The sequence below is a fragment of the Amphiura filiformis genome, chromosome 1 (assembly GCF_039555335.1).
Source record: "Amphiura filiformis chromosome 1, Afil_fr2py, whole genome shotgun sequence".
Taxonomy (NCBI): Eukaryota; Metazoa; Echinodermata; class Ophiuroidea; order Amphilepidida; family Amphiuridae; genus Amphiura; species Amphiura filiformis.
The window spans coordinates 23,538,124-23,565,249 of NC_092628.1; the positions used below are offsets into that span (position 1 = coordinate 23,538,124).

The 27,126-nt window shown below is 37.7% G+C and overlaps 1 protein-coding gene across 1 annotated transcript; it reads left to right on the forward strand.

The window, feature by feature from the left end:
• Window positions 1-20,502: 20,502 nt before the first annotated feature.
• On the forward strand, window positions 20,503-27,000 carry LOC140165823 (glutathione S-transferase theta-1-like). Its single transcript, XM_072189149.1, has 5 exons — window positions 20,503-20,680; window positions 23,016-23,103; window positions 23,678-23,828; window positions 24,753-24,917; window positions 26,248-27,000. Exons 1-5 carry the CDS (start codon window positions 20,569-20,571, stop codon window positions 26,389-26,391), a joined length of 660 nt encoding a protein of 219 aa, XP_072045250.1. The 5' UTR covers window positions 20,503-20,568; the 3' UTR covers window positions 26,392-27,000.
• The last annotated feature ends 126 nt before the right edge of the window (window positions 27,001-27,126 follow it).

Sequence of the window (27,126 nt, forward strand, 5' to 3'; positions counted from 1 at the left end):
GACAGTAAAAGCTAACATTTTATGGCAAAGAAATGCTAATCTATTTTGTTTGAAAATGTTATAATATGGCTTTAATTAGCGTCCTCCTAAATTTAACAAAAAGTTACAGCTGTTGAACAGCTATATTTAACCTGGAAGTGTAGGGCCTACGTCAGTTCAAACAAGTCAATTAATTGAATAAAAAAGCATTTATTTCAGCAATGGGCCTACACAATTGTCACAAATCAAATAATAAAAAACCAACCATGATTATTCTTTAGTTTGCCATGCATAGAATATTTTATTGATGTTATTGGCTCATGATAATGCTCATCGCAGACGGGATAATTGTAATTAAATTTCAGTTGACAATAACCGACATATCGACATCAACGTGAGTCCTACTCCTAAGTTTTCAAGTACCAGGTAAATAGGTTGTGTAAGCCGTTCGTGGTGACGGAATGTTACCTATCGGCGAGGTCGGCAAGCATAGCTTTCTAGTAGTTGCTAGTCATGCTAGTGGCCAAGCATACAACTTGGCGCGGTGACGAGCTAACGACGAAGGGCTCGCCATCAACACGAAAGTGGACAGCGATAATTTGCAGACTCGCCTTTTAGCCGGTTTCTATTGTTAATTCTAAACAATATGCGGTTCAATCGCCACTAACTGCCTGTCAACCGGCTGGCTTGTCGTGTAACTTGGTATACAGAATTAAGGGATGTGGCTATAGGAACAAAGATCAAACAAACATATTCTTGTTTACGCCGTAATATTGTAGTATTTCAACCATTTCACAACTTCAACTGTGTAACTTGCAAAAATTCCCGCTAAAAAGTGGTTATTTGAATTTTTGAAAATACATTAAAAAATCGCATTGGACTTTTCGTACTGATTATACTATTATGATCACCTGCCTATAATGTTCTGATCACACTATATACTGGGATTATATGTGACCTCATTGCCAGGCAATTTGTCCCTATTGTTCCTTGTCTGGAAAAATTCAGGGACCATGCTTTTAAATAACCCGCCAGAACACAATAAGGCCATTGACCTGTGTAGTGGTCATACGTTGTTCATTCGACCATAAAATATTTCTAGTCCCTCAGCAACTCATTAATAATGTAGGACATTAACATGTAGGGATTATTGATCGAAACCACACCTGCCATTTGCATTTGAATATCGCGCCTTACCAATCAATATAATAGGTATGCCCCCATTTGGGAAGTGCAACCGTGTGCAGTTACAAAAATGGGTAGTTGTATTCAAGTGAGTATACCTTGAGTTTGCTGTGAGCAATTGCAACAATTCTTTTTGTTATTAGACGTGTAGAATTTGCTCTTTCCAGTGGTATTTTCATTTTTAGCAGATTTCATACAGATCTCGAGTTACAGCCCCTCAAACATGAGTTTATTTCTTTTTGACTCAGCCTGTACGTTTGCTTTCTACCCCTGATATTATCGTAGATGAACTCATTACACCTACGTTTGCTATCTACCCCTGATATTATCGTTGAAACTCGCTACACATACGTTTACATATCAGTTTGCTATCTACCCTGATATTATTATTGATAAACTCGCAGTTTGTTATCTACCCCTGACATTATTATTGATAAACTCGCTACACCTAAGTTTACTCTCTGCCCCTGGTATTATCGTTGATCTACCCCAGATTGATAAACTCGCTGCACATAAGTTTGCTGTCTACCCCTGATATTATAATTGATAAGCTAGCTACATCTAAGTTTACTCTATACCTCTGATATTATCATTGATAATTTTACTACACGTAAGTTTGGATCTACCCTGATATTATAAAACTCGTTACGCATAAGTTTGCTATCTACCCCTGATTATTACACATACGTTTGGTATCTACTCATTATATTGTTGTTGATTTAGGGATTCAACAACTCCTCCTATACCTTTGTACAGGAGCCAACCGTTGTTAATCCGTGATGAATCCACACTTTTACTGTAGCGTTTACGCGAAGGCGAGCGAGACTACGCGTTACGCGAGAGCGCGTAAAATTCGTCATGCCTGGAACCTTTGTGCGTATGCAAGCTTACAAGTTGAATTCAGTATTTTCAGATAGCGGCTAAATTATGCCGTTTTATTCTGTAGTTTTATTGATGATATTAAGAGAAATCATCGAAGTTTTTGTAAGGCTTAGTGACAATGATAAACTGACATTTCCTCGTGAAATAATCGTGAATTATACGATCTTTAGCTTCTTTTCGTTGTTGAAAGGGATTCAATCATGTTTCACCGTTGTTCATCACCGTTTAACAACTCGCGTCCAGCGCGTCTGCGTGGTTTACTTCGCTCGGGCAGCTAAAGCTGCCCTCGCGAAGTAAACCACGCAGACGCGCCGGACGCGAGTTGTTAAACGGTGATGAATAACGGTGAAACATGATTGAATCCCTAATTCAATCATGTTTCACCGTTGTTCATCACCGTTTAACAACGATGCGGCCGCGTCGTCTGCGTGGTTTACTTCGCGAGGGCTGCCCGAGCGAAGTAAACCACGCAGACGCGCCGGACAAAAAGACGCGCCGGAAAAAAGACGCGCCGGACAAAAAGAAGCTAAATATCGCATAATTCACGATTATTTTACGACTAGGAATGTCAGTTATCATTGCCACTCAGCCTTACAAAAACTTCGATGCTTTCTCTTTTGATATCCGCAATAAAACTACAGATAAAACGGCAATGTTTAGCCGCTACCTGAAAAATACTGAATTCAACTTGTAAGCTGGCATACGCACAAAGGTTCCAGGCATGACGAATTTTACGCGCTCTCGCGTAACGCGTAATTTCGCTCGCGTTCGCGTATACGCTACAGCAAAAGTGTGGGTTCATCACGGTTTAACAACTCTTCCTATACCTTTGTACAGGAGCCAACCGTTGTTAAACCGTTTAAACCGTCTTAGTGTCACACTACACCGGATCGGTCTTCCGTATAAGAAACGGATGGTATTTTAGCAAATCCGTTAAAGGTCTGTCACACTACGACGGACTGGATTAACGTACATCACCGAATACAAAAATATTTTATTCGGTGGAAAAATCACCAGTCCGGCAGAAGATTCGGTGGGATTTTGGGTCCGATTCCCGTTCGTCTCTCTATGCGTTGTGGCCGCTAATAACCCTGCAGGCGTCTTATATCCGATCGTTCAACGTCCGACAAATGACCGGATTTGGGGTCCGATTCCCGTTCGTTTCTCTATGCGTTGTGGCCGCTAATAATCCTGCAGGCGTCTTATATTCGATCGTTCAACGTCCGACAAATGACCGGATTTGGGGGTCAACGTCCGACAAATGTACGGATTTTGGGATCCGATTCCCGTTCGTCTCTCTATGCGTTGTGGCCGCTAATAATCCTGCAGGCGTTTTATATTCAATCGTTCAACGTCCGACAAATAACCGGCGAATCCGTGGCATGTGGCACCAACAGGGACGTCCACACTATCAGAAAAGTGGGGGAGGAGAGGGTGTTTGAGAGGGTTTTTGACCCCTTAGAGGCAGTGACGTAGCAAGCACTTTTTCAGAGGGTGAACAAAGTGAGGAAAGACAACTTTAAGGGGGAAAACTTTGACGAAAATGGTCAAATTGGCTAATAAGTACAAAAGGGCTACAAATCTGATATATCAGGGCAACCAGAGTCCGGGGGCAATAGAGGTGAGAAACCTTTGGACAATGAAGGCCCAATTGAAGCCATTTGTCATTATTTAGATCAATTTTAGCACTATTATTGGGTACTATTTTAGTTTGAAACAGCCGCAAATTGGTGAAACGAAAGCCTAATTAAAGCCATTGAAAAGTTTTTTACAATTATTGTATAATATAAACAATTGTTTTAAAAATAACACGTGGATGTCCATAGCAGAAGCAAAAAGGAAGACTTGTCCATTTTTCAAAATGAAGGTCCAATTGAAGCCATTTGCATGGGGACTGTAGGGCCTATTAGGCCTGGGCCTATTGTGTAAAAATTTAGTTTTAAAATGGAAAATTTGGACACTTGTTTTTGGTGCATCATTTTTACACTATTATTGCCTTAAACAAAAAACAAAGAAGGCCCGAACTGAATTTGCTAAATTTAAAATGTTACACTGATCCACTGACACTTTAAGATATAAGACTTCAGACTCGTAATTTCAGGTAAAGCATGCATGGATTGATATGTTAAAGTCAGTAATAGACCTAAGTCCGTCTTAAATACTGATTTTGGTGACAAAATGGGAGTACAAAATGTCACGGGCCCTACATATCGACGGGCCGGCAGTAATTTTCACAGGCTTTTGGGCCAAGGAACGACATTTAAAGCACTGCCTATAATAATCACAGGCCTATACTTAGGCTTACTATATACTATCCTGGGCCTGCTCAATAACATACAATTTAACCTTTTCCATGTTTTCTCTTCTTTTTCTTTCTTGTCAATCACTAAAACTGGTAGGAATTTGATATTGCGTCCTCTACCCTTCAGAAAGTGCCCCTCCCTCAACCTGCTCAATACTAGGCCTACTAAATTACGTGCAATTTAACTTTTCTCTTCTCTTCTCTCTTCAATTTTTCTCACTTTCTTTTCTTTTTCTCTCCTTTCCCCTTTTTCTACTTGTCAGTCACTAAAGTACTGGGGAAATATGATATTGCGTCACACACCCTTCAGAACCCCCCCATGATTGATGCACATGTTCGCCATAGGCCTACATCCGGCACAAGCGCCTGCGAAACCTTGCAAACACCTGCGGTATATAAACGAAAGAATAACGAACAAACCCAGGGTATATATACAGAACTGTACGAACACACATCGGACAACTTCCGAACTCGGCACACTCCGTTTCAAGTTTTGTGCATGCACAAAACTTGAAACGTATTGTCGACGGACTAAACAATCATCACCTAACACGAAACGCATTTGGCGGATAATAGCAGGACATATGAAGAACATAAAACGAACATTGACGAACACTAACGGATTTGCTAAAATACCATCCGTTTCTTATACGGAAGACCGATCCGGTGTAGTGTGACACTAACACGGTCTGGGTCAACGTACATCACCGAATGCATAAATATGCTATCCGGTGGTGAAGGCCTCACAGGAACGTATTTGCAACGAACACGGGCCGAGTGCAACGAACAAAGAACGAACATGAACGAAAGGAGAGCGAACAAACTCCGGCAATATTCAGCACCATACGAACACACATCGGATAAATACCGAACATGTGTATTCGGTACACTCCGTTTCAAGTTTTGTGCATGCCGATGGACTTAACGAACATCACCTAACACGAAACGCATTTGGCGGATGATAGCAGGACATAAAAAGAACATAAAACGATCATTGACGAACAACAACGGATTTACTAAAATACCATCCGTTTCTTGTACGGAAGACCTATTCGGTGTAGTGTGACAGAAGCATTAGTGTTCGTCAATGTTCGTTTTATATATGTCCTGCTATTATCCGCCAAATGCGTTTCGTGTTAGGTGATGTTTGTTTAGTCCGTCGATAATATGTTTCAAGTTTTGTGCATGCACAAAACTTGAAATGGAGTGTGCCGAATACACATGTTCGGAAGTTGTCCGATGTGTGTTCGTACTGTTCTGTATATATACCCTGGGTTTGTTCGTTATTCTTTCGTTTATATACCGCAGGTGTTTGGAAGGTTTCGCAGGCGCTTGTGCCGGATGTAGGCCTATGGCGAACATGTGCATCGATCATGGGGGGGGCACTTTCTGAAGGGTATGTGGGACGCATTATCATATTCCCCCAGTACTTTAGTGACTGACAAAAATGGGGGAAAGGAGAGAAAAAAAGAAAAGAAAGTAAGAAAAATTGAAGAGAGAAGAGAAGAGAAAAACGTAATTTATTAGGCATATGCATGTAAGTAGTATTGAGGGAGGGGCACTTTCTGAAGAGTAGAGGACGCAATTTCAAATTCCTACCAGTTTTAGTGATTGACAAGAAAGAAAAAAGAAGAGAAAACATGGAAAAGGTTAAATTGTACGTTGAGTAGGCCCAGGATAGTAGTAAGCCTAAGCCTGTGATTATTATAGGCAGTGCTTAAATGTGGTTCCTTGGCCCAAAAGCCTGTGAAAATTACTGCCGGCCAGTCCATATGACGGGCCTGTGATATTTTGTCACCAAAGTCAGTATTTAAGACGGACTTAGGTCTATTCCTGACTTTAACATATCAATCCATGCATGCTTTACCTGAAATTACGAGTCTGAAGTCTTATATCGAAGTGTCAATGGACCTGTGTAACTTTTTAATTTTTGCAAATTCAATTCGGGCCTTCTTTGTTTATTGTTTAAGGCAATAATAGTGTAAAAATGATGCACCAAAATACAGTTGTCCAAATTTTCCATTTTTAAAACTAAATTTTTACACAATAGGCCTAATAATGTAAATACAGTCCCCATCCAAATGGCTTCAATTGGACCTTCATTTTGAAAAATGGACACGTCTGTCTTTTTGCTTCTGCTTTGGACATCCACGTGTTATGTTTAGAACAATTTCTTATATTATACAATAATGGTGAAAACTTTTCAATTTCTTCAATTAGGCTTTCGTTTCACCAATTTGCGGCTTTTTCAAACTAAAAAAGTATCCAATATTAGTGCTAAAATTGATCCCCAAATGGCTTCAATTGGGCCTTCATTGTCCAAAGGTTTCTCACCTCTATTTCCCCCCCCCCCGGACGCTGGTTGCCCTGATATGTAGGATTTGTAGCCCTTTTTGTACTTTTTAGCTCATTTTTGACCATTTTCGTCAAAGTTTTCCCCTTAAAAGTTGTCTTTCCCCACTTTGTCCACCCTCTGAAAACGTGCTTGCTACGCCACTGCCTCTGAGGGGCCTCAAACCCTCTCAAACACCCTCTGTTCCCTCACTTTTCTGATAGGGTCGACGTCCCTGCTGGTGCCACATGGGACGGATTCACCGGTCATTTATCGGACTTTGAACGATCGGATATAAGACGCCTGCAGGATTATTAGCGGCCACAACGCATAAAGAGACGAACGAGAATCGGACCCCCAAATCCGGTCATTTGTCGGACGTTGAACGATCGTATACAAGACGCCTGCAGGATTATTAGCGGCCACAACGCATAGAGAGACGAACGAGAATGGGACCCCCCAAATCCGGTCATTGTCGGACGTTGAACGATCGTATATAAGACTCCAGCAGGATTATTAGCGGCCACAACGCATAGAAAGACGAACGAGAATCGAACCCCAAATCCCACCGAATCTCCTGCCGGACTGGTGATTTTTTCCACCGGATAAAATATTTTTGTATACGGTGATGTTCGTTAACCCAGTCCGTCGTAGTGTGACAGACCTATTAGGCTGAGTGGCAATGATGAACTGACATTCCTCGTAAAATAATACGATATTTAGCTTCTTTTCGTTGTTGAAAGGGATTCAATCATGTTTCACCGTTGTTCATCACCGTTTAACAACTCGCGTCCGGCGCGTCTGCGTGGTTTATTTCACTCGGGCAGCTAAAGCTGCCCTTGCGAAGTAAACCACGCAGACGACGCGACCGCATCGTTGTTAAACGGTGATGAACAACGGTGAAACATGATTGAATCCCTAAACATATAAGTTTGCGATCTACCCTGATATCATAATTGATAAGCTCGGTACACCTGAGTTTATTACCACTGATAATTTCGCTGTTCGTAAGTTTGCTATACCCCTGATATTATCATTGATAAACTCGCTACACGTAAGTTTGCGATCTTTCCCTGATATTAGCATTGACATTGACAAACTTGTTACACACACTGCAAAATTCAAGCATTTAGATTCTAAACATCTTTTTGTAACACTTATGAAACGTAATGAAGAAGGAGGCGGCCTATATACTTCACCCTAGCAGGGCGTAAGACAATGCGAGAGACAAATTAATATATGCGAGGATCGGAAATAAACGATGCAAGCTCTGGAAATTATAATATAAATGGCATGTTTGGGGCTCGATCAAACTGGCATATGAAAATATTGAGAGAGAACAAATCAGGACTCAGCGGGTACCGTATTGAACCCCGGTCGCTGGATTACCGGTCCAGAGTCTGATAATTTGCACACTAATTTTGTCTGTTTGTAGTAGGCTATTGCATGCATTTTGATTAAAAAATAGCCTAATATTTTTGGTCTAGTTATAAAAACCTGCATCTTTGCATCCATTTGATTACAACCATGTCCTTGTTTAATATTAATAATAGATATGACGATGCGTGAATCAAGATAAACAGATGCTATATGGTGAACTGGTGATGATTAACACAGCTTCACTACATTTAACATACAGCGAAATACCGTATACGCGAACTGTGGTTTCACGTACATCATTTCATGCAATGCATCTTGCATAGCCTGACGGATATCGCATGATGCAGTCATGTCTACAGTAGAATTCATCTCGACCTTTGCAGGACTTAAACCCCATTAAAAGCTATTAAACCAAGATAACACTCATTGAAACAGCTCAACTGATTAAATCGGATCTTCTCTGGTTGTGCACATGTGCTATAATACAGCTTCAGTTGGGTAACTGATTATAAAGGAAACGCAAGGAAACAATGGTATGTAGACCTTTGTTCACGAAATGAGACAATGGCCTGCTTTTGTTAACCAGCATTCTTGAAAATGAGCAACATAATGATTTTTGACTTAACACGGTTTGGAAATAATTTCTTCATATTTTTGGTGTTATCTGTCGTTTACATATCCTTCCTAAAACACAAAAGTGCGACTATTTCCAAACACCTAAATTAGCTAAAAATTTAGGACATGTTACAAAACTATATTTTCTAGAATTTCATAGAATAGTTTAAATGTAGCTTGTACCGTTTTTTGTGGCATCCTTCAGAACGGAGCGGTCCGTTACCAATATAGCTCAATATTTTCGGTCAAATCTCCATTCAATTAACACGGGGAGTTGGCTAGCTATGAGCTAGCTATGCTTTGCCCTCACTCATATTCTACGAAAGTGCGACTATTTCTGAACATCTAACCTAGCTGTAATTTTAGGTCATGTTAGAGAAATATATTTGCTAGAAGTTTGGAGAATAGTTTAAATATTGGCCGGTTATTTTTCACACAGTGATGTTAACTAGGCAAATGCAATATACTTCTAACATACACTATTTGTAAAGGTCGCGCGTCAATGGTGAGAGCACTGTGTATTGTGTATAGGAAAACGGACAGTAACTGCAGTATGGTACGATTTGAATGCATGTCGGGATTGGTATTTTAACACGGTAGATGTTCATACAACCAGCGGGCTGCAACGTTCATTGTTTCATTGTCTCTGATTAGAGCGCTGACATATTGGAAAATGTTGCCAATCAATATTCAATATATTATTTCTCTCTCTCTTCTCTCTCTCCCTCCCTCTCTAACTCTCTCTCTCTCTCTTCTTCATCTTTATTTCTTCCTCCAGGCTTCTCTCATTCTCCATATCCTCTCCTCCTTCTTCTTCTTCCTATATACGTGCATACCTCAAATTGAGTATTGTCGCACGGGCTTAACGTGCATAGTTTTTTACCTATGCACGATCCTGGAACCTAGGATTGATTGCAGATATCAGAACCGGGGATGGTCCCCTTCTCTTTCGAATAGCTCTGACACTTAACGTGCACAGGGTTTGACTCTTCCTGTACACGGGACCAACGGCTTTACGTGACTTCCGAATCACGGACGAAGCACATACACTACCTATATCTGCACGTGATAAGCAGTGTATGGGGCGAGAAGAAATTCTTCAATTAAATTCTGAAATTAATAACTGAACTGAATTGAAGGATTTCTGACCATATAGGAACTTTTTGGGAGGGAAGAGAATTTTCACCTAAGGCAAGCCCAAGGCTCGAACCCTCGTCGATCGTATCTCCCGGCCGGCAGCGCAACGCCTTAACCACTCGGCCATCTCGCCCTCTCCCTCATCCAATCCCTAGACTTCCATGCCAATCTCCTTCTTGAAATAAAATTAAATGGAGATTTGTGAAAAACATTGATAGACCTAAATGTTACATATACGTTACCATTATACAGTACTATCTACTGAAGATAGCAGTCTTTAATTAGCTTTACAGACACTATTTTACAAGTTGTAATGACTTACGCATTTAGGACTTATACCTAAATACAACACATTTGTTTTTGTTCCGCAGGATGGCACCACTTGTCAACAATGTCTTGCCACAGACCATCCTCCTGAATTCATGGTAGACAACGAAGATGGAAATATTCCAACCACTTATTGGCAATCCAGTGGCTGGTACTCATACCCATCTTATCATCTCATCAATATCACCATGTCTCTACTTAAAGACTACCGCATCGAAGCGGACATCACCATCCTCTTCAAAAATCCTCTTCCTGAAATGATGATTCTTGAAAAATCTGCAGATTATGGTATATCTTGGGATACACTTGAGTATTATTCCACGAATTGTGGGGAAGATTTTGGGATGGTAACAAAGAGAACGTGGGAGTTTACTTTTGAGACAGAGGTCTTGTGTTCGAATCCTCATAATGACTATGAAAGCATTGGTGATTTGGCGAGCAGAGTGACGTGGCCACTTGTTAAGAGGTTGGAATTGCTGACTGACAATGGAGCCAATGCAGATAATTTGTATCGGGAGTTAGATCTGCGCGAGACATTAAGGAACTATTTGAAGATGACTGATTTAAGGGTGCGGTTGCTGCGCCCAGCAAGAGTAGAAGGAAATAATCAAGAGTCTCAGTTGAATAGACATCATTATGGCATCTACGATATTAACACTCTATTAAGGTAAAATATCTGACAAACACACGTCTATCAATGTTTTAAATTCCTAATACATTTTCCAGATAGTTGTGAAAATATCATATTTTGCATGGTTCAACCATTTACTGTTATTTAAACTTAGATGCCTATTCAGCGAAATTGCTCATTTGGAAAATGGTAAAAATTATACAAATTAAGTTTGTTGCACCTCTTTAGTAGCATTTATATCGTCATGTGCTAAAATAGCCTGCTAGTACTAGTAGTATTTTAAGACAAAATAGGACATTTTACACGAAACTTAATAACCCCACCTCAAGTAGCAGAGAAATTAGCTATATTGAATGGGGCTACAACTTTGTCATTACTGCTGTTTCCTGGTTTTTGCTGAACCATGAAATGGTATCAGCTTATAATGTTACTTGCTTGCTTACGTACGTACTTACCTACTTACTTACTTACCTACCTACCAACTTACTTACCTACTTACTTACTTACCTACCTACATTCCTACAACATTTTCACGGTAGCTATGTTAGCCATTCAACTGTGTGCGTGCTGTGTGCAGGTGGATCAAAACAAAGTATGGCCCGAGCCTAGCCTTGACTAGGCCTAGCCTATATGTATGCGTTTCTAATATTTAACCAATCGATGAACAAAGAATAATATTAATGAAGGATATAATATACAAATATTTACTGCTCATGAGGAATCTAGCTGGTGGAATCGGAATTAACATACAACTTTGTACACTTTTGCTGGGATCACTGAATGGGTCTTTAATCACTACCTCCGATCTCCATATCCTTATTAAGAGGGTCGATGACTTCTGGTGTTTCTGTCTTTTTTGAATTTTTTTTTTTAAAACTTAAACGTTTATTTGGAGATTACTGTTGATGTTACTTTGTCGGTATAATAAAACTTTCAGGCTATGTTTAAAATGCAAAAAATTACCCAATTGAAGCATTTCAAATGATCTTGCTCTTGATCATGAGTTTAATGTCAAAAAAATGATGAGGTAGGCCTATAATACATCTCAAACGTATTGATAGGATTAATGACTGCTGATTGGCTGATATAAGCTACCTGACTGACCAATTACATCATCTCAAAATATTCAAGAGTTGTTGGTTGGTGATTTAATTAGCTTGAGTTTGAGTGGATACGATGATCTGATTGCCATTTTAAACCCTTTTTTATCGATAGTTGTGAGTGTAACCTCCACGGTGACTACTGCTCTCTTGTCTCTGGCAAAGTTGTGTGTCATTGTCATCATCATACTGTTGGGAAAAGTTGTGAACGTTGCCGTAGTGGTTCCGCGCCATGGAAACCAGCGTCTTATTTACCATTTCCAGGCGGGACAGCTAATGAGTGTACTGGTAAGAATAAGACATTTGATTGGTTGATTGATTGGTTGATTGTTTGTTTGATTGATTAATTAATAAATAAAAAATAAAAACCATATGTAGATATTAGGTCCTATATGGCGCTTCATGCCGTAAACAGCCTCAAAGCGTTTTACATTTATTCCGCCGTCATTAAATTACATCGGAACCACGTTTGTTGCCATCAAATGGCGCGGGGTTCATCAGTAAAACAACTATGACTACCCCTAACAGCTTCCCATTGCACCTGTGTGGGGCGATTGATTAATGACTTTTGATTAACTGATTGATTGGCAAATCGTTGTGTTGATTTGTCGATCGATTTAGATCGAGAACCTCAAAGGTTTTTTTTATTTTCTAAATCGTAATAATATTAAATCTCGTTTGAAAGGGCTGTGACACGATCAACAGCCTCTTTCTTCATCAAAACTGCGCGCTCATTTTTCTTATTACCTCAGTAAAATTTAACGTCTGGAGATCGTTTAGATGGTGTGAACACAAACGTGATGAATGTGGTAACCACAATGGAATAGTATAAACTTTCCTATGGGGACATATACGTTTTTGCTTCTCATATCAAAACCGAGCAATACAACTCAAAATTTGGATATTGTTTTAATGGTAGCTTGTTTGTAAGATAGAAAACAGAAAATGAAAAAAATCGGATTACGCCCCTTAAAAGAAGTTGTTCCAGACCCAGGACCTAGTGTTTATTCCTGCCCAGAACTAGCCAAATGCACCATATGCTTTTTGCTGTTCTCATACGTTTTAAACACATGCCTTTGCTGTAATTTAAAAGGCCCGCATTTTTGCGTGATTTGACCGTGTTCCTAGTCTATTGATTTTATTCTAATGCTGTTACGTAATTAAGTGTGTGATATAATTTTTACATGTGTTGTTTCAAAGACAAAGGTACAGTGTTTATGTGATCATAGAGAAATGCCATGAAAATAATCCATATAGGGTAACAACTCAACTCTCATTACATACTGACCGACCCTCGTATAACTAGTTCGATTTCGTTTATAATACCGTAAAAACTCGATAGTTAGCATATGTGCTTACTATAGAACGCTAATAAAAGATGCAAACATAAAGAGCCCCATCCACAAAAATATAAAGGGTTTTGAGCAAATCATCGATACACATAGTTATATGTATATATAATATACGAACAAGTAAACCTACAAATGTGTGTTTCAACTCCATTAACTCAGTTGCTAAAGCGCCGGGCTTTAGTGCAATTTCATATTTTCAAAAGCGCTCGATAGTAAGCACATATTCTAAATATCGAGTTTTTATGGTAGGACCATTATAATAGTTTAACATGTTTGGTGTGTCTTTTTTCTTTTTCAGAACCCGGGCCTTGACTTTCTAACTTTCAGTGCAAAGGTGAAAACAAATAAAGGGCAAATCAAATGAGTGTGATATTGCTGTATGACATTGTATGAGGGTAGGTAGTAAAGCTTTCTTTAAAAACTTGAACAAAAAATGTTACAATCCTAATATAATCCTATTAGACTAAGAAAACAAGCGATATAGCTTAGAGTTATCTGAAGGCATATTCGTCGTGATTTTAACATACATAGGAATATCAGTTACGTAGCAATACGTTACATATCCATTAAACAATTTGTCGTATATTAGCTAAAATAATTCGACCACATTTTACCCAACAACCATTTGTCTCATTAAGGTCATCTGATGTAATTATTTCCAAATGGAGGCTTATAATGCACAACAATAATGTTCAACATTAGTAGCACCATTTAATGTAAACTCATGGAATTTGGAAAGCACATTTTATATCAAACAATTATTTTACACCATCACTCGACACATCCCAGGTAATGTTTAGCCTGTGCGGTTGATACAGAACCTTTCCAGACTAGTCTTGATACTTCGTGAAGAAATATTCCATACTTAATGTCAAGTCTGTATATATGTGTTAGCCAATTGGTATAACAAAATAATGCATCGAACTAAAAAGATGAAATACCCAAAACCGTGATCCTGCAACGTCGCACCATTTTCCCGGCTTAGCATATTTATCCCGGGGGATATTTATATTATATTAAGCATTATTCTTTAATGTATACGGTATTCATCATATTTAGCTTTATTCCGTAAACGGAGTTCTCTTTAATGTCTCTATTTTACATATATTCTAGTTGATAGAAAAGCATTCTGTATGTAGGCTGGTGTACTACATGTACTATATCAATATTGCACATATAATATATGCACATCAAAATTGGTCCTATTTCAAATTCAACACGCGTTGGGCATTTTTGGGTAAAAGTTGGGAAGCACTCCATGGCCATGGGATGCTAAAGGAGTATTTTGACACACGAAATTTAAAATCCCACAGGATCGTACAGGGGGCAAACAATAGTATTCCGATTGCGATTTGAAAACGTTGAAGTAATTCGCACAAAAGATATGAGGTGGATTTGTTACTTGTTCATGGTGAGAAACAAAGCTGCTCCAATTTTCATTCAAGTCACTAGATCTAATTTACCAAATGAAGTAATCAATAGATGGAGAAATTTGTTCTGCAAATTTTGACGTCTCAATCGGCACGATGCGATTTTATTTTCCTAAGTTTGAATAAAAAAGAGAGCATTACAAAACTGACAAAATTTACATAAAACTTTTTTCTCGAAACACGCTAATTATGAGCACAGCAAGTGAGTGTTTATCGGTCACGCTATAATGAGCCCGTTACAATAGCCGGTATGAATCACCCTGAAGGAGGAAATAGGCGGCCAAATTTGTCACTTTTGAAATGGTCTCTTTCATATTCATATTCATATTTTATTTCCATAAAATCATTACATTACATCAAAAAATATACAAACACAATACATATGGAGGAAAAGGCTGGAAGACCAAAAAGGCCTGAAAGTTAGTCTTTCCCTAAAATCAAATGAAATTAGCACAAAAAATAAAAACAACTTTACCAAACATAACCAAAAGACAAGGCAAGAGACGGGGACGTGCTCACGGAAAAGATTAATTATATTAAGAAATAAGTTTAAAAAAAAAAATTCATTGCGGAAATGTTTGACAGATTTTGAAGCTTTCAGATTTTTATCTAAAGAATTCCAAAGAATGGGACCTCTTGTACGTATAGCATGATCAGAAAACACTTTCTTATTTTTGGTTAAATTTAGGTCATTTACATATCTTGTCTTGTAGTCATGTATGTCAGAACGTTTAGTAAAATAATTATCAAATGAACAGGGCAGCTCATTTATGGAGTACCTGTACATGAATGTACCTAATTCCAGTGTGTACACATCTTCAGCCTTTAATACGTTATAATTTGCAAACAATGGCGTTGTGTGATCTCTATAGTGACCGTTTGCCAGTTCTTATAGCCCATTTTTGAATTTTTACAATTTTATTCAAGTAAGCTTTACATGTATTTCCCCATAAAAGTATTCCATAATTCAAGTAAGGCAATATTAATGTACAATAAAGTGTATATAAAATACGATTTGGAACAAAATGTTTCAATTTATTCATGATACCGACATTTCTTGATATAGTTTTAGATACACAATCAATGTGACATTTCCAAGTGAGACATTATCCCATTCAGTATCATGCATCGTACCAAATTAGGTATCAAAATACGCAGAACGATCTATCTATCGATTACCTGATTTGGTACTTTAGGTTGAGTTGCTTTTGTTTTAAGTGTTCGGGTACTCTTTGTGCGCAGTATAGATAAATAAGTAGGCCTCCTACAACATCGTTGCATTTATATGAATGTCACAAATTGAAATAAATAAATATCTAAATAAATAAGTAGATAAATAAGTAAATAAATAACAAGATAATAAGTGAGATTAATTATACAGTGCTTGGTGGTTGTCAGTTTGCGGTGTAATTATTCAGGGGTATCGGTTCCCGAAAAAAACCCAGATCTTTTTGTGCTGGGTTGCCAATGGCAACCCAGCACTTATTGCTTGGGTTCTGTTTTCTGTTGTTTCTATACGTAATTCATGAAGAACACGAAAACTTGGTTATGACAAACAGAATTACTAAAATTGGCCTGTGCAGATATCAGAAATATTGTGTTGATTTTGCATGTTAAGGTAAAATAGGTATATGTTTTAGGAAAATAATTTTTCTGAATCTTGACTAGGAAGTTTTGCTGGTTCTCTTCACTAGGACACTTATCTTGGCAGGCTATGGGATCATGTGGGCAGACACACCGGGTACCATACATAGGAGTTCAGTATCTCAGTGTGTTGTATGGTATGTGATCCAATATCAGGGTCGGATCCAGGAATTTTTGATAAAGGGGGCGCCTTTTGGTCGACGACGAAAAAATGTGTTAAAGGGGTTACCCCTCGAAAACTCAACGGTTTTGGCCCATTGTTTGCTGTTCATGGCCGAATTTGTTCCTTTTTTTTAAATTTCTTACAATTTTGTATTTTTAAGTTACCGGCGCCCTTTGCTAGTCAAAAAATAGAGGGGGCGTGCGCCGGCTGCGCCCCCCCCCCTAAATCCGCCCCTGAATATCTCTGGTGAGAGCTACCTGGTGAGTTATGATGACATATTTAATTTACACATCTTACTCTATTCATGTTCCTAGTGGTCTGTCTGTGGTGGTCTGTTATCATAATATGTCTTGGATAATTTTCAACTACATGTAACATGTTTGACCAATGCAACATGCAGTAAACATGGTAAAAGTTGAATCCCTCACATCGAAGACCTGTGTTAATAAATAAGCAAGATCACTGAATATTGGAAATATGTACATTTCCTGGTAACACGATGATGACCAAAAGCTATTGATGCACACATCACCTTCAAATATTTGGGTCTATTTTTATGATGACAAATATGTCACAACTAGAATGAAGCTTTAGGGCATAGGTCCTAAGTAATGATTGAATTTTGTTACTAAGAATATTATCAGTAAACATTCAATATGAATTCTTGGCTTTAAAGGTGCTATTTTGGGGTTCAGTATGTGTAGGCCTGTAATATGTACTGGTACCTTTCGAAAAATAATGTTTCTCGAAATTTTGCTTGTTACTTTGTATGCTTAAATTCTCAAAAAACAAAAAGAGCTATGAATGAATTAATCTATACTATAAGGTGCGAACGTCGGTTGTTTTTAGGCCACAAGACCATTTAGCAATCCATGTATGTGGGGTATATGTGTAGGGGTGTTTGTACCCTAACAGTGTCTGCTTCCTACTCATGCCATCCAAACCAGGTGATAATAATATTTGAGTAGGAGGACAATACGTGAGTGGAGATATTTGAGGTCAAAGGTCATCTACCCAGCAAACACAAAGACGTTTTAAAAACGTTTTTAATAAGTTATATTTTGGCTTTTGGTTTACATAAAACGTTTTAATAACATTAAAATGTCGGGTTATATAAAGGTCATGAAAACGTTTTAAAACGTTTTGTATGAAAACACACTACAACAATATTTTTAAAATGTTTTCAAAAATGTTATTGTAAACTATTTTTGCAAACATTTTTGCCAAATATTTTGTCAACAGTTAAATAACATTATGTTAAAATATTTGCACTCAGCAAACACAGGAATGTTCTTAAAATGTTTTTTTCAAAACGTTTTAAAAACATTTAAATGTCGGGTTATATAAAGGTCATGAAAACGTTTTTAAAACGTTATTGCAAATATTTTGGGTAAACATTTTTCGCAAAATATTTTTTCAACCCCAAAATAACATTCTGTTTAGAATGTTTTGTATCAAGCTTTCAAAAATGTTTTTGGAATGTTATTAAAACGTTTTATACCCTTTATATAATCCGATATTTAAACGTTTTCTCTAAAACATTTTTTGTATGCTGAGCAGTAGATTATCAAAAAATGATTTTTAATGTTATGAAAACGTTTTATACCCTTAATATACCCTTTATATAACCCGACATTTAAACGTTTTCTGCCAACCTTTTATAACCTTTTGCGAATGATGTCGAAAACGTTTTGTGTTTGCTGGGTAGGTGTCAAATGAGGTCATTGTTGATTTAGATTAAGCGATGGGGGGAATTGCTCTCCTTTGTAAAAGTAAATTTCAATGTCAAACATTACCTAGTGATAATAATCTCTGCGTAAGGGAGCATCAGGTGAGTGAAAATGTTTTGAGGTCATAGGTCATATAGGGGTCAAATTTTGGAATTGTTCGTATTGGGCTTTAAGTTGGTGTACGTAAACCTGAAGAGGAGTAACAACGTATAGAGCATATGAATTGAAGTATAAGAATTGGAATGGAACTGATGTAATGAATCCAACTGAGTCATCAGTATCTGGGAAAAAGTGCCTGATTTTGGGGTTTGAACCAACCGAATCTTGCCACTTCAAATTATTTTGACAATTTTTACAAAAAGAAATATAAAGTTACTCATTGTGAACAACCATGTCCCAGCACATCCCTTTTTAAAGGGATTTTTATTGATAATTACAGAAAGGCTTTTTAAACCGATACTACGTCATGCGTTTACCGTGCAGTTAAAATGCGCAGTGGCGATCTGCACATGGACAAAGGATTCTGGGAATTGCCGAAAAGGTGAATTGTTTGAGCATGTTGAGATAGCCTTCTTAGGGTCAATTTTACTGGATTTTTGCCGTGTCTATCACCCAGTTATTCTGCCGTCAGTCCACGGTACCATCGGAACCCTCCAGCACACCGACATCGCCCGGTTAATAATTACATTTATACAGCAGAGACACTGAAATGAATACCCGGGATCGATACACGTGAATGTGCTATGCACGATTTGATATTCAGACGATAAATCTTTGGATACCGGGGTAGAAAATGATGAATATCTCCCGACAGTACGCTAGTTATGCATTCTAATTTTGTAAAAACACATTTTCTAATCTTTTAGATTATCAAAAATAACATACAATATTAAAATTATGAGCTAACTCTTAGCCTATACTCAAGACTTTGATTCCTTAGTCTTGTGCCAAGTCTTAGAATTGTGTGACTACAATCGTAAGAGAACATGCAAAAATGCATGTTTTTGGCCTATAAAATTGGACTTTTATTGCCAATTAGAACTAAATTATAAATAAAATAAATGTAGATATTTATATAGCGCTTTATGCCGTAAACAGCCTCAAAGCGCTTTACATTTATTCCGCCGTTATTAGAATATGTCGGAACCACGTTTGCAGCCTACAATTGGCGCAGGGTTCGTCAGTACAACGACTGTGACTACCCCTAACAGCTTCCCATAACACCTGGGTGGGGTGAGGCAAGCGAGGCAAAGGGCCTTGCCCAAGGGCGCAACACGGTGGTGGGACGGGGACTCGAACCAACGCACGTCGAGCAAGCTCTCAGATTATGAGTCCAAGGCCGTAACCACTGAGCCACCGTGTCCTCAAGCTAAAGGATTAGGATTTAGCTATGTTTCACTTGGCAAAACAGGATATATTTTTTTAATCCCAAAAAATTAATGCACTACGGGAGTCTACGGTCGCATGCATTGATGCAAGCTGATTCTGCTGTTCAATACACAGCGGCGCTTTAAGGTGGTGTTCACATTAAGCGCTAAATTTATAAGAGAAATCTAGGTGTAATATCCGAAGAAACGGCATAAAAAGGTAACATGAGAACCAGTAATGTTACGGCCAGATTCTGCTTTTACGATTTACAGAGATATATTCAAAAAGCCAAGAGCAGAACAACCCACATTTAACATTTCCAAACCTCTAAACCTTATAACTAACGCTAACTAACTTGACCATAGCAAATATCCCTGATTTAATAAGGGATATCTTATCACAAAACCAACAATTAAAAGTATTATAAAGCCGGACCTTGTATCATTGGTATTTGGTTTTGCCTGACCAACCTATTAGGGGTGGTGCAATAATTATGTTATATGTGTACCCCGTGGTGGTGAATTATAGGAAGCAAAAACTTTTTGGCAGGCCAAAAAAGGGGAGGGCATATTAGGGCGATGGTCTGGGGAAAGCGGTGTTTAGCACATATATTTTTCAAGTATCTAAAATTTCCTGCTTACTCAGTGCGTTCACATCATATAATTAGACAATTTTAAATTTGGGTTTCCAAAAATCTATACCAGATGTGTAAAAAAAAGGGGGGTGGGGGCAAAGATTTTTTATCACGGCCAAAGGGGAAAACAATCAATATTTGGCGGACAATTTTAAGAACTCACTACCCCGGGGTACAAATAAATATTACACAACCCCTTATGAGCAATGAACTACGTTATCATCTAGACTGATAACCCACACACCTCCGAACGTCGTGTTTGTCATTCGTGTCAACTGTTGCAATATAAAATTACTCTTTTGTTATCAGTGTAACGAATTGTGAAGTTCACTGTTTTTAAGCTCGGTACTGCCGTCGAAAACGCATATAACTTCAACATGGGGCTGGATATTTATAATGTTCTCGCTTCTCAACCGTGCAGGTCTGTGGTGATATTTCTAAAGTTAAACAACATTGACTATAATGATAAATTTGTCGATATGCGAAAAGGTAAGAAAACACCGCTGGCCTACGTAGTATCGCAAAAGTAACTTAACATTGTGAATTTGCCATAACTTGCGTTGGGTTAATAATAATAGTGTTGTTACAAAAATTGCACAGTATGTAGATAATTCTTTTAGAAATGTTATGATACCAACATGCCTATCTGGTCATGACCCTTTGGCATGAAATTAACGGATATCTACCGTACCGTAAAACCTACTTTTATAAACGTAAAATAAGTCTCGTCATTTGAGACGTGATAACACGATTTAACGTGTTATCGTTTTAAAATCTGGCTTGTTTAATTTTGCTCTGCTTGTTTGATTGATTGTTTGTTTGTTTTTAATTGGTAATCGATTAAAATGTTTCATAATTTGCCGTAAACGACGTTGGCACACATTGCATTTTGGTTTAATGAAACTGAAAACACAAACACAGAAAACATTCAAAAGAACAAACAATACAAAATTGTGAATAGGCCTACCTTCAACTTGTTCCAGCTGTGTTATTACAAAATATGCTCCAGGTGACCGCCTTGTAAGTTCCCACATTCATGAATCCTGACTGCGAAGTTCTGAATGACACTTTTGCATGTGTCTCTGCTGATTTCCTTGATTTCCTTGATGATGTTCAGTAACTTGAGTTCCTCTATAGATCTTGGCTTGGTCGCACACACAGTCTTTCAGAAAACCCATAGGAAAAAGTCTGAAGGAAAGTCTACAGGAAACTTCATCTTCACTTCAACTGTTTTAAGTTCCACAAGTAAAGTTTAATATTGTCAATATATAATCTAAAACAGCAGTCACGCTTACGCTAGGCCATGTAATCCATGAATGTTCATACCTAAATGTAGCGTGTGCAGTGAGTGAACCAACTCCATTGTTCAGGGAAGCACATCATTCATGTGCTTGAACAAAGAACATCATGAGCTTGCTTTTGTGGGTTTGATACATACATATGTACAATCGCACAGTAAGGTCAAGGGGTCATCAATAATGCTGTTTTTGATATCAAAATAATTCTAAAAGATCAATATATGTGAATATGTTGTCCATTTTGGTATGAAGTAGGAAATATTTGAGATATGGCAAATTCACAATGTTAAGTTACTTTTGGGACACGCTGTATAAAGTGTAAGTTAAGGGTCATCGTATACACGGTCCAGCTTTTCACAAATTCCCGCTTAAATGTGTGCACTCAAGTGTGATGGTGTACACACATACCAGTATTTTAGTTTTTAAATGTCTAAATAAGATTGCTCCACATTATTTGTTTCACATCCTCTACTCTCGAAGTCAATATCATAACAAATTGGTTGTTCCAAGGTGGAAATTATCTTCTGGGCAGTGAAGATTTCATTATAGAGCTGCCACTTCATGGAATAGACATCCTTTTAATATCTGTGCCAATTTGGATTCACTTAACTTCAAGAATGCCATATAATTTTGTTTGTATTTAAGACATTGAGGAACTTTTTATAGCCCTCGTCATTAATTTGTTCTATATTTCCCTGTTTGTATATTCATTATTCATATTCACGGTTGTTTGATGTGATCATTTATTAATCTTTCTAACAAAACTTTATATGATGTTCATTCTAGCCCTGAACAATACCAACAGCTATCACACTTATATACACATATATTTTTTAGGTATTTTTAACATGGATTTTCGTTTCTATATCAAATTATTCATATTTTTATGCTTTTTTGTGGTATTTTTATTCTATACTGTACATTTGTGAGCAAACTGAGGGCGCTATTTAAATATATTTTTAATTTAAATTAAGTTAAATAATATGATTTATTCCTTACATTTCATGATAAAAAGTTTTTGGAAAATTTCCTTGCCATTTATAAGTTGTTTTTCTGATGTTCTAATACCATTATACAAGTGTCTACCCCTTGTAAAGATGCAAACAAGATTTAAGATATATAGCGCCATCATTGTTCAACTTTTCTTTAAAATGACTCAGTTTTACATGCCATCAAATAATGTATGTTATCATGGCTAATCAGTACTTTTGTATTGACGGAATTTTCCTGAATAAATAAATAAATAAATAAATAAATAGATAAATAAATAAATAAATAAATAAATAAATAAATAAATAAATAAATATTCAGATCTGGTTGCAAACAAACACTTTGGGAAATAATTTATTTTGACCGTATTAAGAGTTTGCAATATCACACTACGTATTAAAGAAATGATCAGTCTTGTTTTTATTGCACTAGCTTCTTTCTTTATTGATTAGATTAATATCATTAATTATCTTATCAAAGTGTTTTAATTTATTTACACCAAAATCATGGTTTTGTTTGTTTGTTTGTTTGTTTAGGAGAACATAAAACCCCCGAGTACCTGGCAATGAATCCAAATCATACTGTACCAGTGATGAATGATGATGGCTTCATCATTTGCGAAAGGTAAATTTACGTTATCTATATTCTACCATTCTAGCTATTAATGTTACACTAAGAAACGTATAAAAAACGTATAAAAGACGTATAAAGTTGTTCTCTCTCCCTCTGAAATCAAGCGCATGAAAAACCCATGTGGTAACCTTAAATGATTTGGAGAGGTTATCTGTCATGAACATGATGAACATGAAGGAGGCGCCCATACGGAAAACAATGCTTCGGTACGTGACTTTATGAATTCATACCCGTTATTCCGAAGGAGCGTCATTCCACAAAAGGGGCCTTATACTGAATAGAGCAAAAGGGCCGTTTCTCTGAATTGAACAAAACCATCAGCATAACCCTAACCCTAACCAATACCCTAACCCGTACCCGTACCTTAACCCATACCCTAATCCTCTCCCCAAACCACATTTTCGGAATGACGCCCCTTCGGAATAACGTCCGTTTCGTAATTCGTGATAACGCCCTTCGGACATGTCGAAATAACGGGCCGACCCCGATTTATGCGTCACCATTTATCATGTTTATAAAGATGATATATATACATCTATATATTTTGCTTTTGACTTTATAACAGTACTGCAATGGTGAAATACCTAGCCAGCAAGTACCAAACAGCAGACCACTGGTACCCATCAGATCTCAAGAAGAGAGCCAAAGTTGACGAGCTGCTGGATTGGCATCATACTAACATCAGGAAACATGGCGTGGGAGTGTTCTTCAACATTGTAAGCAGCATTTTTTTTTTAATCGCGTTGAATGTTGTTATGGGGGGTACTTGAATTCTGGCCGTGTACCCCTGCTCGATCCAAAAAAGTGAGACTAGCACCTGTTTTACCAAAAACCCAGCGAAAACTAGTCCCGTTATGGTATTTTTTTTTATAGAAATCTGGTCCCGCTAAGGGTATGTTTTTATAGAAATCTGGTAACGATAGGGGTATATTTTTACTTAAAACTAGTCCCGGTAGGGGGTTACCTCCAGGAACCCCGGTAGGGTTAATCTCCAGGAACCGCGGATCTAGTATGGGTACCCAGAAAATCTCGGACAAACCCTCCGGTTGTTACTAGTACTTCCAATTATTTGAAATAATTATGGCATCAACAACATTATCGTCTGCGTCTTGCTTGGACATCGCGGATCAAGAATTTGTGCGTAATTGCGCTTTTGTCCACAAACCACCAGGAATATACTGCTTCAACCTAGAAGTACAAACAAAATCTGCGTTATTAGTAGTGCTCGGTGGTGGTATCGGAGAGCAGTATATCGGAGGTCGTGTTAAAAAAACGCGACGCATGAAGAGCGTGGTGCGCTCGGCAAGTTCAAAGAAGCATTTACATACACATTACACTGAAATAATTATTCTCAGGTCTATTTACTTTTTACTTCTAATATCTGACAGACTATAGTTGAAACGCACAATTAGCTGTAGCTCACAAAATGGAAGCACCAGTAATCATGGTAATCATATCGAATAGTATTCTGAGGACAGAAATACCTTCATTCAAAAGCCAATTTAATTTAAAGTTGCCGAAGACGCACACAAGGCTAGAGATGCTTATCTTACCATTTGTGCGTATTAATTACTCTCTGTATTTTAATTTGTTTATTTACTCATGTGCTTGCTTGTCTGTTTGTTCGTTTGCCACTACAGAAACTGGGGCATTTGTTTGGGTTGCCCGCATTGACCCCTGAACAAATAGACGAAAAATACAAGGAACTTGATGGGTCGATGACATTGATAGAATGCTTCTTAAAGGATCAAAAATTTCTTTGCGGAGATGAAATTACCCTTGCTGATTTATTCATTGCTAATGAGGTAAGTTTGTATCTTAATGATTGCAATTAACAATAATAACAGTTTTTATATATTACTGATATTTATTTATTTATTTTATCTGGACAAAACCTAGAAAACACTAAATAAAAAGGGATGCCCATTTCATATAGTCCTTCGAGAATGACCTCGTCTATGTGGGGAGGGGGGCCGAGATAGATTTTAACCTAAGCCGATAGTCATTCCTGAAGGACTAATTATATCAAGGCAAAAACAAAAACAAACAATTCACGGATCAGGTGTATAGTAATTTGTTATAACTTTCCATTTTCATATCTAACCTACTCAGCACTTTGAGGGCTTGAGGCATAATGATACCTACATCCCGACTCTGGCTTTTTATAACTCTCCATCCAGCAAGAAACTCATTGAAATACAAACGTTCAAATCAATATCATAGGCCTATTGAAATTCAATTAATATACCATGCAGATAATAACCTTGGCCCAATAATTATTAGGGATCCAATTAAGATAAGCAAACATTACTGGGTAGATAACAGGAACTGAATTTTGTCAGTTGGAAGTAATTGAGTAAATCGCCTGTATCAAAATAGCAGTGTATTTTTCATATATGCAGTAATATGCTCAGCCTTATCACAAAATAAACAATAGCATTGACCTTACCCACCAATCAGTAAAGCCTATTATAATCATGTGATGGCTCAATCCAATAGTAAACATGCTTAGAAAAAAGGCAAAAAAATAGTCCTGGCTGCCATTGTCTCAATACAAGATAAGATGTTCTAAAAAGTCCTTGCCATGTGGGGCAGGATTAGATAAAGGGATACAAACCTGGGTATGAGACATTAGGAATTATTTCCTAGCCTCTTAACCACAGAGTTGATGGGCTACAATAGCTATTCAAGACACAGTGTATGTAAGGGATAAACTGTGCATATGAGATGTGGGTTCAAGTGGGTGAAATGTTCACTCCATGAACAAAAATACACAAGGACAGGGACAGATGGAATAGCGAGATTTAAAGGCTGGTAGGGAGGTACATTTAACAATATCCTCAGGCAGGTAGTTCCACAAGGTTGGATCATATGGGTAAAAAGACATTTGGCAGAGCGTAAGCCTTCGGAAAGGTGTATCAAGAGAGAGGCTGGTGAGATTGCGGAGAGTGGTCTTGGGTGAGGCTTGAATGGGTTGGGAGAAGCGCAGAGGTTGTTGAAGATCTTGATAAACCTTGCGAATAAAGAATTCCATACTAGTCACGAGAACAAGCTTGGGAACATTCCAACTGCCATCTTTAATACATAATGATTTTGCTTATTTAAACTCTTTTTTTGTGTGTGTTTACATCCTAGGTACTTCAGCCAACGAAGTGTGAGCGAGACATTTACGAAAAGTATCCAAAGGTTAAGGCGTGGATGGAACGTGTACGGGAGCGATTGAATCCTGCATGGGACGAGGTGGTTGGCGTATTTGACCAAATAATAAGTGGCATATAGCTAGCGGATAGTATATAAAATATGGATTCCTCAAGAGGGATTGGTAGAAAACTATTCAACTGCTGCGATTTGTTATCATCAACGCGAGGGATATTTGTCATGTCCCAAATAATTGCGTTTAATTATGTGCACCTTAATTTGTTTGTCTTCCGATTGGTTAAATAAGTGTACTATATACCATGCAAGGCGTGAACATTGGAAGATTATAGACTATTCCTATAATTGGCACTTTCCTGCCGTTGATGGGGTGAATATATATATCATGATAATAAAACAACGAGGACAAGCGAGGACAAGAAGGGTAAAGACAATGGTTTTTATTAGCTTATCATGTAATATAAGCGGATTCAAGCCTTATAAAACACGCAACAGCCAGTCCATCACTCTTTTAGGGTCAATGATGTTTTTTAAATTTTGGCTTCACTATGTTCACGTAGAAACGAGACGTTTCAGAGGCCATGAAGCATAATGGTTGTTTACTCAAGTTTCCCTGATTATCCTCACTTTCGTTATAACCACGTGATATCGATGTTCACATCATCAACGTTAAGTTCTATGGGCTATGCTAGTGTGACGATAATTTAAGTAAAACAGAATTTGAAACCTGAAGTCTTAACCGAATATATTTTCATTTCTTTTGTAACCCCTATTATGACTAACCTTACATCACACTACATAACAATAGCAAATGTTGCATTTGGTGTCGGTTTATCATGTTTATTGTTGTCTAATGAC